The sequence below is a fragment of the Gavialis gangeticus genome, unplaced genomic scaffold (genome assembly GCF_001723915.1).
Source record: "Gavialis gangeticus isolate Ggan-Ray unplaced genomic scaffold, GavGan_comp1, whole genome shotgun sequence".
NCBI lineage: Eukaryota > Metazoa > Chordata > Crocodylia > Gavialidae > Gavialis > Gavialis gangeticus.
This window is the reverse complement of record NW_017729014.1, coordinates 19621445-19634581: the sequence shown is the minus strand read 5'-3', so window position 1 is coordinate 19634581 and position 13137 is coordinate 19621445. Positions and strand designations below refer to the sequence as shown.

General features: G+C 46.3%; 1 protein-coding gene across 1 annotated transcript in view; it reads right to left on the bottom strand.

The window, feature by feature from the left end:
- UBR4 (ubiquitin protein ligase E3 component n-recognin 4) overlaps positions 1-13137 on the bottom strand; it is a 107808-nt gene that overhangs the window by 24694 nt on the left and 69977 nt on the right. The window contains exons 76-92 of the mRNA XM_019511921.1: positions 13084-13132; positions 12097-12235; positions 10947-11072; positions 10274-10402; positions 9247-9590; positions 7884-7974; positions 6820-6904; positions 6291-6418; positions 5485-5614; positions 4723-4880; positions 4472-4581; positions 4031-4172; positions 3045-3126; positions 2513-2686; positions 1873-1994; positions 1223-1420; positions 1047-1127 (exon numbers count right to left, since the gene is read on the bottom strand). Coding sequence (XP_019367466.1) covers positions 1047-1127; positions 1223-1420; positions 1873-1994; positions 2513-2686; positions 3045-3126; positions 4031-4172; positions 4472-4581; positions 4723-4880; positions 5485-5614; positions 6291-6418; positions 6820-6904; positions 7884-7974; positions 9247-9590; positions 10274-10402; positions 10947-11072; positions 12097-12235; positions 13084-13132 — 2288 coding nt within the window. The remainder of the gene's footprint in view (positions 1-1046; positions 1128-1222; positions 1421-1872; positions 1995-2512; positions 2687-3044; positions 3127-4030; positions 4173-4471; positions 4582-4722; positions 4881-5484; positions 5615-6290; positions 6419-6819; positions 6905-7883; positions 7975-9246; positions 9591-10273; positions 10403-10946; positions 11073-12096; positions 12236-13083; positions 13133-13137) is intronic.

The window sequence follows — 13137 nt, the reverse complement described above, 5'->3', positions numbered from 1 at the left end:
CCCCCCCCCCCCCCCCCCATCTTGTTTCTTAGTCAAAAAGAAAAAGCTCACTATCGACTCTCTTTGGACTCAATTTTGCAGCAAAGGTTTGGCATCAGAAGCATGCTTCCAAACATGACAACTCGACGAAAGCCAAATCCTCCCCAGAGTAGTGAACCCAAAATACCATTGAGCTGCTGAGTGAGAACCTCCAGGTGAAAATAGTCATTGAGGTCTTCAGTCCACCAGAAGCAAAATGCAAATGAATAAACTAGGAACGAGCAAAGCATATAAACCGAGATTTTACAAATTCAGTCCGCTTTCATAATCTCCAGCACTATTAGTGCTAGCAGGGCTGGGAAAACACATTTTAAATGGGTGAGATTTATTTTGACAGCTTCCTTTTTAGTAGGAGCTTAATTTAGTGGATACAGAGAGTACAATACCGGAGGCAGTCATTCTGGATTTTATTCCCACCTCTGGAATGAGCCTGCTGTGACACCGTGGGCAAGTCCCTTCAGTTTGCTGTGTCTGTTTCCTCATCTAAAAAATGGGGCAATACCTCCCGCTAACGGCAGGTTGTGAGGATTAATGTCTGTCAAGTTCTTGGAGGTCTTTGAATGGAAGTCACTATAGCAGTGCAAAATAATATGGAGTGGTGTCAGATGCTCTTTCTGAGCAGACATTTTAGGCTGGCCTTTGAAATGCAGATTGATGGGGCAAACTGGGGTCCCTCGGCTGTACACATATATCAAGTTGCCATGTGCAGGTGGAGTGTGAAATGAGCATTGAAAGGCAGTGACACTAAATGCAGTGGTTTCTCAAGAGGGTAAGAAGCCTGAGGAGTCAGCTACGATTCCTACAGATGTTTAGGTGCAACAGGCAGACTCCATTAAGACTGAGTCAGTGGCACATGCATTTGGGTCACCCATACCACAAGGCTGAGCAACAGAAAGTGTTTTTTTCAGTCCAAAAGTGGGTGCATGTAGAGATCCCGAGCCTTCAGGCTTCAAAGACAAATGCTGAGCCTCTCTGGCATTAAGCGATGTGGGGCTGCATGCACATACCTCATTAGTGGGACACCAGACCTTCTTGTAGACCTCAGCAACTGGTAGATCCAAGCTGATGATCTTATTGTTCACCAGAAGCTGAAAGGAAGGAGAAAAGAAATCTAAGCACAAGTTCACAACGTCTCAGGGGTCATCACATTCCCTGCGGGAGAACAGAAGCTGTGCCTGCTCACCTCCATTCCACTGTCATCCTCCAACAAAGCCACCAGGTCACAATCTTGACAGATTTTGTTCTTGATGTCCCTCATGAGCGGCCCAATGCCAGGCTCATTACTGCTGTAGGGGTTCCCTGGCATCCTGCCCTGCAAGAAGTCTTCCTGCTGGGGATCCTTCTCCAGTGTCACAAAGAACTCTGTCACTTCATTCTCTTCCTGTAGAGCAATGAGAGAGGGCAAGTGGGTGAAAATTTCCCCAACCATCTTTTTCCCCTCTCCTCTTCATGCCACATAGCTAGCAAATTTTTCACTAAAGGCGACAGTTATGTCATTCAATAGGTCTCCCCTGCTGAATACTGTTTCCGACTTAGGAGATCTGATAAGAACAGATCACATCCTGCAAGCAGAGTAAGTGCATACTAAATAGAGCACGGAGACATCTTATCTGCATAAGAAAAGTGCACAGTCTCTGCTGTGGTATCGCGGTCAAGGAAGGGGACAGCATATCAGTACAACTCTACGTGGCTGGCTTCAAACCAACCTCACTGCGCATTGCATGGTTTTGGGTCTGTTCTGCTGCAGTGAAAGCTACTTTGCTTTAACAAGTCTATCCCATTCCAGGATATACACAAGACCTGCATATGACTGCATGTGTGTCTGCTACTTACAGGGTAGATAATACTGCAAAGTCTCTCAAATATGAAGACAGGAGTCCTGTAGTCATCAAGGCTGTAACGTTTAGCGGTTTCGATGCACACTGCCATGAAGGCTTTCGTTTCAGATTCTGTGCCTGTAAAGAGAACAGGGTAGGTAGGGAGGCACAGGGCCGAGTTTTTCCACTGATCCTGCTTTAACCCAAGCAACCCTCTTGTAGCAAGCAGGATACTACCTGGCTGTGCTCCTCTCCCCTGAAGTGACACCACTTCAGAAAAGCAATCTTTTCATAACAAAGCTTGACATTCCTGGAAACCGATTAAAAACCAAAAAAACAGGCATTTCTGCTGCTGCACCCTGACCACAAGGAAACTGTTAGAGAGCTCTGCTTGCAAAGTCTGTCATACAATGAGGAGAAGTGTGTGAAAAAGCCACTGCCTTACATTAGTGCTTCTCACCCCTAGGCAATGACACTTCACATCAGGCTTGAAGTGCTGCATAATGATCGTTTCTTAACTCTAAAATGACACTGTAGACAAAACCATGAGAAACCCTGTAATGGTCTGTCAGAAACTGTGCTGATGGGGCTGCAATGTGCACCTGGTTATCTCAGCTGACCTAGAATCAAGCTTCCTGGAAGCCAGCTGGCTCTACCTGTTGTCATGTCTTCCAACATCTCCAGCAGCATATCCTGGGTCTCGTCAATCAGCTTCGTTCTCTGCACCACCAGCTTTCTCAGGCAGAGATAGCCGTTCAACACCGTGCCCACCAGCCGGCTTTTGAAGTGCCGTTTGATAGACTCCACCTCCACGAAGGAAGAGAGAAGCCCTACACGAAGAAAAGAGAGCAAATGTGTAACTGCACTGCAAAAGGAACATCAGAATGAACCAGCCTGCAGAGACTTCTAGTGCCCCGTCTGTGACTTACCCAATCGTGTGTGCGTGTGTGTGAGCAGCCTCTCAAATGTGCAAATTTCCTCATTAAAAAAAAAACACAAGGGCTGCTGCCCTTCTCTCTCGCATTAAAGCCAGCTCTGATGATACCCAGCAAACAACTTTACTGCTGCCTGCACTTGTGGTGGGGGCAGTTTGACACTTAGCCATGGGCTGCTGTACACCATATACCAAGACCAGGGAGACACACCTCTAATCATAACGTGCAGTCAATGTGGGAAGGCAGTAGATACCTGTGAGGCTCTTCAAGGCGTACCCCTGCTGCAGGTCAGTGCTGAGAGTGGCTTCTTCCAGGGCAAGTAAACGAGCAATTTCCTAAAAACACGAACAAGCCCCATCAGGATGGCCAAGCAACAAAGCATACTTGCGGTGCCAGGAATGACTGCCTGATCAATGCCCAGCAGACCCAAAAGAGTCTGGCTGGTGTGAGATCACAAAATTACTAACAGGCATTGCAGAGAGCTAAAGCTGGCTACATAAAAGCCGGAACTGCAGGACAAAGGTAGGAGGAAAAAAATCTGTCTTTTGGTGCCCAGGGTGTACTCCTTATGTCTTCCAAACTCCTATCCTCTGTATGTCAATCCTATTCCTGACAGTCCCCCCTAGGCCCTGAAATGCTGGTGTTGGCATTGTAGCTGATGTGTGTATTGCCCATGGTCAGGTATATTGCTATTCCAGTAACGTTCAGCTGCCCTGCTGCAGGGTTCAGTTCAAACTCTTTATCCCCCCGTGTGGACTGCCTGGGGCCAGGGTTGGGTTTCCCCTCTGCTACCCTTAACTATCAAGCTGCTGAAACCCACATACTGGAAGACAGTAACAGCAAGCACCACCCCTCCAACAGCCTGCAAGTCACGCTGGAGGAATGGAAGCAGCCCTAATCCTTCCCTGTCATCAGTATTCGCCCTCTGAGCCCAGCCTGGCGCGCAGTACTTGGTGCAAAGCTCCTGCCAAGTCCGCGTATCAGATGTTCTCATTTCTTGGCATAGCTGCCCATGGAGCAGTTACACAATGGGCAGCTTGCATCATGGCATGGCGCAGCCAGAGATAAGACAGATGGAGTCATTTCTGCTCACAGGTGGGAGCAGTCACCTCAAAAATCCCACAGTGAGGACTGGTTCCCTGAGTCTGGCAGCACAGCCTTCAGCAAGCAGGCACTGGGTGAGCAGATTGACAAGGTGCTTGCTTCCTAGTACTATTTTGCTCCCTACTGCAGACATACCTTTGTGATGAGGTTACCAATGTACGGCAGAACCCCTCTTGCTGCAAGGTAGACCTTCCAGTGTGCAGGCTTGATGAGTTTCTGATACAGACCCAGGTACTCAGCAGCACACTCCCCAGCAATACTCAGCTCATCCAAGTAGCTAGCACAAGGAAACAAGCAGAAGTAGGGAACTGCTTAATGTGAACAAACATTCAGGATTTCAGGACAATGTGGAAACATGAGGAACAGCCCCTGCCTCGTGTATGTTTTCCATTCCTCCTCCCCACCACCCACACCAGCACTACTGAAGTACTGTACTTGCAAGACCTTAATCCTCTAGAGGGGGCTAAGCTCTAGAGACCAGGGCAGTGCTTTTAGAGGAACACAGAGCGGTTCTAGCAGGAATCAGGGGTCAATACAGACAGGTGATGCACAGGAGCTGTGTGTCTTATGAGATACCTGGTAAGGAGATCAAGGACCTGCTGTTTCCGACTGGGGATGGTGGCCAGAGCTTCTACAATAGTGCATGCAGCCTGCCTTGCAGCTTGGGTTGCAGGAGTAAACAGTACCTACAGTGGGAGAATTGAAATGCAACCAGCTGGTGACTTAACTGGCAGCTCTGCAGTGGCTAAGCAGTCAGCACACACCACCGCTCTCACACTGGGCACCGGGCATCCCCCCACCCACCTTCTCCCTCCAAGTGCTTTCACCTGTCGCAGCCAGTTGTTGTGCCCCAGCTTGAGATCCAGAGGGCAGGTTCTCTTCCCACGGCGACTCATGAATTGTTTCCATTTCCAGATGTACTTTTCGGACAAGTAGAGCTGGTGCAGCTCTGTTCTGCTGGGAGATTTCCCATTTGCCTCTATACCTAAAACATTAACACAACTCTGAGGAACTATTGGTGGTCCCTGCAGCAATTGCTTCATATGTTGGTAACTATTACATTGATAGACTGGGAATTGTTTCATTCCAGTGGCTTAACATTGCAACTTGCACACCCAGGCAAGCGGCTTTCAAAATTTATGCTATAGATGATTATTCCTAGTAACAACCCTGGAAAAGAGCTGGTATCCTCTGCACCTTAAAATGGGGTTAGACACACAAAAGGATCAAGTGCCTTGCCCAAGGTCTCAATCCGAGTCAAAAGAGCCAGAAAGAACTCAGGAGGCTTGGGCTCCTCCTAGCACTGTGCTCCTTCATTCACATCAGACACTTCCAAGGTTTGTTTTTAGTCCATAAAAAAAAACTCTTGCACCAACAGGGTTGAATCTAGCATGCAAGTGCTACTGCCCTTGAGGATGCTGCTCGTTGTACAGCTGAAGCACAGAGTTCAGCTGTGAGGGGAATACAGAAGACTGATAGCAATTTTCAGACCAGCCAGCAAGGCTACCATTCAAATGTGGACACAGACAACGCCCCCCCCACAAACGCAGTTAAACTGTGCAAAGATGAACTAACAGACACGATCCTACCTCTAGCAGGGAGGCATTTTTTCCAAGCTTCATACGATGCCTTTGGGTCCCTCTTGAGCCACAGCTGAGCCTGTGCATGAATTTCATTGCTGTAAGGTTTAACGGTGGTGAGAGTATCGACAGGCACATCCTAGGAAACAAAGGGAGGATCGTGGATCATGACAGCCTCAAGTTCTTCCTTACGGCAAACTATTCATGGTGCTCCAGCCTGCACCACAGTCCCTCCCAGAACAAACTGCTTTTGCAGCAGAACCTCCCACCTGGCCTGTACACTGGAAAGGTGAATAAAGCCCTCTATGTCTAAACAAGCACAGTTTGGTTTGGTTTTATATGGTCAGATCACTCTGCTTCACTGCAACAGACACTGCATTAGTAGTGTACATACTTTACTCCATGCCCATGAGACTGATGTACAGCACTACATGAAAAGAAAAATCAATCAATGGATGTACTTGCTTCAGAGGAGCTGGTAAAAGCCCACTGAGAACCTATCTGAAGTATCAGAGTTATTGCCTCAAGAGCCCTCTTTCTACAGATCTTAATACATCTTTGATGGAGAAAGGGGAAAGTGTTTGGATTAACAATCTGGACCACTAAGAACAATACAAAACAGTAATCAATTTATCTGCAGATCTTGTTCTCCAAAGATTTGCCACTAGATTCCATCTCTTGGGTCTGGTGCTTCTAGTTCAACAGTGAACAGGAGCAGAAATCCATGACCCACGGTGTCGCTGGACTAGTGCACGTCAAGATTTTACTCAGCCAGGTGTCCCTCTGCCTATGCTTTGTAGTGTTAAGGGAGGTACCTTGTTTTTCTTGCTGGTTGGAGCAGGCGGTTTGATCAGTTTTTGCAGAATTCGCAGGCACATGAGGGTGATGTTCTCAACTACTACTGGAGTCTTAATGTTTACTGCCATCAAGAAGAGGCTGAGAGCTGAAAGGACAGAGGGATTAACACTGCTGAAGTACCTGCAGTCAAGGTAGGAACCTGTGGGTGAGGTAGCCCTCTGGCTGTCCACACCACCGATGGGCCAGGTAATCCTGGCCAAGATCCTTCCCCCTCTTGAGCCAACCCACCACACTTCCCTCAAGTTGCACATGATAAAATAATCCTTCCCATAAGGGAGATGATTCTACTTTCTTCCCCTCCTTCCTCGCACAGCCTATCTGCTATGCTGAGATACTGCCCTGATGAAACTTGCTGATAGCCCCCTTTGTCTTACACGCCAGTTTATCTGTGCTGGGATGGTTGATCTTGGTTGCCACTCTCTCCTATCCATGCAGACCTTAACAGAGCAATTTTGCTTAAACTCCTAAATGAATAACTGCACTTACCACAGCGCAATCGCAGCTCCCAGCAGCTGTCTTCCTTCGAGATGGAATCGGTCAGCAGCAGCATTTCATACTGGAGGCTGCTAGCCTGCAGCAAAAGAACATGCCAAGTTTTAGGAAGTTTCAGCGACGGGACCATGTCATTCATGCCACTTCATATTTAGTAATACAATCATCTCAGCTCAACGTCTCTATTTGGGGTGAATGGCAACCTGCCTGAGGGGGGCACAGGAATCAGGAATGTTAGAAGAGAGAATGGAGGAGGTGATCCTCCCCCTCTACGCGACGCTGGTCAGGCCACAGCTGGAGTATTGTGTCCAGTTCTGTGCGCCCCATTTCAAGAGGGATGTGGACAACATGGAGAGGGTCCAGAGGAGGGCCACCCGCATGATCCGGGGACAACAGGGCAGACCCTACAGTGAGAGACTGCGGGACCTGAACCTATTCAGCCTCCACAAGAGAAGGCTGAGGGGGGACCTGGTGACCGTCTATAAACTCACTAGGGGGGACCAGAAGGGTTTGGGGGAGACGCTGTTTCCCCTAGCGCCCGCTGGCATAACAAGGAGTAATGGGCACAAGTTGATGGAGAGGAGGTATAGATTGGACATCCGCAAAAACTACTTCACAGTTAGGGCGGCTAGGAGCTGGAACCAACTTCCAAGGGAAGTGGTGCTGGCCCCTACCCTGGGGGTCTTTAAGAAGAGGCTGGATGCCTACCTGGCTGGACTCATTTGAGTCCCGTTTCTCTTTCTGGGGTTTCTTTGTTGTTCTCCCGCCCCGGCGGGGGGTCGGGCTAGAAGATCTACTAGGTCCCTTCCGACCCTTAATCTATGAATCTATGATATGTCTCAGCAAAACCATTTGAGGAAATTCATTTACCATCACATATATCATGCCATGTTTGACTCCAAGTTTCTACCATAATTCTTACCAGGGCGCACAAGATCCTCCTGACTATGGGCTGGCTGGGGACGTTTACTTTACATGAAGCAGACAGTGGAACCCACAAAGCAGCTTGGGAGGAATAAGAAGGAAAAGAGAGATACTAAAACATCAGGGTTTCTTACCAGATCTGGGTTTGCCCAATGTCCTTTCAGAGCAGCAGACACCTTCCCAATGATTAGGTCATTCATTTGTTGTGTGGCCTCAGGATTGTCTCTAATTCCATAACCAAAGGAAGTACTATTAGTCACTGCTTATAGCGATTTCACCAGTATGCCAAATATCTCATTTTGGTTTGGTTCATCTGAAATCTACAGCAATTTGGCGGAACTAGCATTTTCCTGACATAAAAGAACCCTTTATAAACTCCCTCTTGCGTGGTAACCTCTTAAAACCTTGGCACATGGTCAATACAGAGAAGAAATAACATCTCACATATAGGGTGTGCCTTCCACGTAAAGAATTTCAATGTGCCTTAGGGACCCATCCCTCAAAAATCCCACAGGAGCGACAGCATTCTACAGATGAGGGAACTGCGGCAGACACACATTTTCGAATCCAACTTTTAAAAGGTTTGCCAAAGCCAGAAACATCCCAGATCTGCTTTTGAAATGCTGAGCAAGCAGAACTTCAAAAGGAAGTATGGAAGCATACATAGGCACAGAGTAACTGAAAGCACCACAAACTCGCTCTACGAAAAGCTTGAAAATGTGAGGTCAATGTAAATGTCAGGAATTGAACTTGGAAGGTCTGCTTCCCACTCCCTGATGAATTCACTAGAAACAGTCGTGTAACATGAAGAAGCATCTTAATACTAACACCACCACTAGTATACAGCTTTCTGCAGCACAGCAATACAAAATACAGACGTCTCTTTGAAACAGTGGCTGTAGAGAATATTTTCATCTGAACAACTCCTTTACATATAGTGCTAATATATGTACAAAGGGAGTAAACTAACATGATCACCACAGTGGGAGAACTCACGTCTTGGGCTAGAACTGGGCTATCTACTACAATAAGCACTATCATCAGTCCTGTGGCAACTTTAAATTACGTTCCATGGATCTAGCTAGATGGCACTTTTACTCGATTCTCAATTTACTTCAGAATGGAAGTAAAGTAGACACACAACACATGCAGTGCACACTGCATAGGCAATGCTATTCTTTGGTGTAAAGTTATTTCTGAGAAAGAAGTATATTTATTCCAGAAAAAGTTACTCCAGTGTATGGCGTTGGATGTCTGCTACCACCGTCAGCTGTATACTGAGTGCAAACCAACTCTACCCTTCCTAGTGACCAGAAGGTAACGCTATGGGTTACTTTGTGCATAAAGCTTGGGACAGCATAGTTACTGTTGACTAAAACCTAGACTAAACTACTCCAAAGTAAGAGCATCATGTGTCCGCTATCTGTTAGTACCTCAATGCAATTGGAAACAATTGGTCTGAAACACCCACAGGCAATTTTCAGAGCCAGGACCAACCTGGTTAGAAGGCACATGAGCTGACGGACTTCCTCCCTCATGGTGGCAGCTCCACGACGTAAATTGTAGTCAAACAGCTCCCGGATAAGGCCCTGGGACACAAGAATGTGCCGAATGGCAGAGTTGGTTGCCAGAGCACGGAGCAAGGTGATGCAGTGCTCAGTGACAGCTGAAGCACAGCCATAGCATTTTGTTGAAGATGTATGACCACAGCCCAAGACAGACAGCGCTCGATACTGGCTGGCAGTAAACGTGGGCTGAACAGTGGTTCGGGATGACTTGGTTGCTGCCTCTCTCTGCTGGAGATCGTATTCCAAGAGCTCTTTTCTAGAAGCAAAAACTTTCTGCAAATATACAAAAGGAGAAGAAATGAAAGCCACGGACAATTTAACCATTTTGAACTTGGGGGAAGTTTGATGTAAACACACTAAACTTTTGTGGGTTGTATTTCAATGGACTCAAATGCAAAATGGTGAAAGGAAAAGGGAGAACGACTACACAATCTCTGAACTTAATCAAGGTCTCAAGACTGTTCATTGTGGCTGTATATTTTAGATACAGCCTTTTTTAACTCAAAGGTGTCGACAGACCTTCGTAAGTTATTAATGAATTTCCCACCCACCCTCACAAAGTAGTTAGTTATTCACCCCACTTAACAAATGGGAAAAGTGGGTAAGTGAAGTGATCTTCCCAAAGCTGAAACTTATCAATAGCTGAGCTGGGAAGACCACTAAATAATCTTGGCCTGACTCACAGTTCCCTCTAACCAGCAGAGAACAACATGCAATGGTTACTGGAGAAGGGATAATTACCAGTATCCAAGAATTAGCAGTAGTAGCCAAAGGTTCAGAAAGGATCGCTTGTATGAGCGGTTTATCTAAAAACCTAGCTGTTATGTCTCCTCTAATGAGAACTTATTACTACTATTTTTTAGAATGGCCACAGCTTGCTTTGCACTTCTGATAATTACCATTTTAAACAATTTAGGCCAGTTTGGCTAGCTGCGCGATGAAGAGAATACACATACCTGGATGATCTTGGAGAGCTCCTCAAAAGAGTTTTTGCAGTCACCACAGTACTCCTGAGCTAGTTGAAGGATGTATCTATTCACACTAGCTGAGGTAGAGCTGATCCCTCCGCTGCTACCGGACTCATCCTGAGACACAGGAGAAAAACCAGCAAAAATTTGATCTGCAAGAAGTCACACCGGGGAGCTCTGCAAACAGAAAGCTCTTTGCTACTGGAAGTCTGTGTGAAACGAGTCTTTCTGCCAGCTTTTAGCTTGCTAATTCTCTAACAAAACAAAAGGAAGACTCTCCAAAACAAATAAGTTAACAACATAATTACATTATGGAAAGCAATAGAGACTTTTCTGCACCTGTAGATTATATAATACAATACTGGCCAGCTTACAGATCTGCAGCTGGCTGGAAAAGCTGCCTTGGATACAAGGCTAGAACCTGAAACCATACTGACAGTTTCCATTCCAGAAGAGGATAAAGGATACTGGTCCCTGAAGAGCAACACTTACAGCTTCACATAACACAACGGTGACGCTAGCAGAAAATCATTCACTTCACTCCCCACCCCCCAACCCAAAAATAAATGCTAGCAATTTCCGATCTGTGGCAGTATGACCAATCTTGTCCAACTGTGGTCCTGGCTGAAGTCCATATTGTGCTTTGTCTATCCCTTCTTACCTGTGGCTTTTCAGGTGCTGCTTCATTCACTTTACACAGCAGGTTTTCCAGCTGTGGTCGGTGTCCCATTAGCTGATGATACACTCTGTCAGCCTTGTCCAGAAGAGTGTTAATATTCGTTACTGCCTGAAAACAAAAAGGAGAAAACTAATGTCTCTTATGTTCATACACGCTTTAAAACTCAGCCTCTGAATAGTCTGACATGCTTCAGCAGATTCAGCTGCTGATCCAGCCTTTACTTTTCTGCCTTCTGCTCAGTGGGACTGCGAGCTGCAAGCCTTTGGGTATAGCGGTTCCTGGAAGTCACCATGGCCACGTATCAGATAAAGCACGTGACATCTACCTTAAATTAACCTGATCTGTAGATGTGGACAGCAAAAAGGGAGTCACTTATTGTTTGTATTTCCCCCCATGCTGCCCCATTGCGCTTATCTGGAGATCAGCATAACCATCTGCAAAATTACCTCAGAATTCTTCTTCACACTTCCCCTTGCCCTGCAATGTCCAAAACCTGTCAAAAATTAGGCTGTTGCTGTACAGAGATCACTGCCTATTCAAGCTGCCCAGTAGCCTCTTGCTACATCTCCCCAAAGCTCCATCTCCCCATATTTGTCATCTCCTCTTGTATCTACATTGCAAGCCCTCTGGAGTATGGGCAGTCTTGTCCTGTGGTTGTACAGTCTAATGCAGTGAGACTGGTCCGTGATAGAGGCATTATGGTAGTACAAATAATAAACACAACCAAACCCCACTCTCACCACAGAGTTGAAGAGGTATTGCACTGTACAGGTTGCTTACCAAGAAAATAAGAGTGTTGCTCTTGGAAAGAGTTCCAGTGGGACAGCTTGCCTAAACCAGTAAGTAAATGACTGCACTTGATTTCTGCTAAGGGGATGAGGAACGGAAAGGGGGCCTGGCAGAAAGGTCAGTGCCAAAGCAAATATACTACAGGTAGGTTAATGCAACTCCCTGCCTTAACCAGGGAGAATAAAGTGGAACATGAGATACTTTCTCTCCCTTCCCAGGGACCAAGCACCTTGCCACCACAAAAGCTTCCAGCTGGAAGGTGACCTCCAGTGTGCCTTTATTATAGACAAGGTCAAAAGAGACTGCATTTACTGGTAAATTCTGCTACTTGTTCTAGTCTCACCTTCTTCCGATCCTCTTCATTCTCTATCGGATCCACAGCGCAGCAAGGCTTGGCGTACAGCATGAAGTCAAAGCGAGCGTATTTACAGAATCCACAGGCATTGCACAGGAAAGGATCTTTCTCATCATAATTAATGGATCTGAAAGACAGAGAAAAGATGGTTGTGGACAATAGTAAGTAAGGCTATAATTCACATGTGCACACACACAAGTCACGTGTACAAATGAGAGGAAGAGACAGTGATATACCTGACCTGCCAAACTGCTTTTGAGAAGCCTCACAAAAAATCTACCTCGAAGCACATTAATTGCTTCCTGGAATAACACACCTGAGGCTGCTTCTGGAAGAAGGACCATAACTAGCTCGTAAAGAATACCAGGTGACGTGCACCCACTCTGAGAGGTGCTTTGTAGCTTGTGTACTTCCCGATGGAACATTAAATTCAGGGATGGCGCCACTATTAGATGGCAGTCCAGGTAATCCATTTTCATTTTTCAGGAGCTATGTTTGAAGTAGATAAAAAAAAACCTCTCCCTCTATTTTCACGCAACCTGGGTAATTCTTATCTGTACTCTAATGTAGTGAAACTATGATGTTATATTGCTGTTATATTCCTATACTGGAGGTGGAGGCATTTCAGTATGCATGCTAACATGATCACAGTGAAGGATCTGTAAAGCATCATAGACTCTTCAGGATTTGGAAGGAATCTGGGACTGGGTGGGCAGGAAGACTGGGAAAACAAGGTGATGGGGGGTTGTACTGGAGAGACATAAGAACAAAAAGGATGACGGAATTGTGTGAACAGCACCAACTTAGAAAGGTAGACACTGAAGGTGTGGGTCTAAGGCTTTATTTGTTAAGAAAGAAAAAACTAAAAAATACCAACTAGCTGCTCATTTAGCAAGCACTGTCCACCTTGTGTACTGAATGAGGCAGAGGTTGTGTGAGAGAAAATACAGCGTGATCATAGGGATTTAGACCCACCTGCACTTATGACACTGGTACACATTCTCGCCACAGTTCCCACACACACCAGGG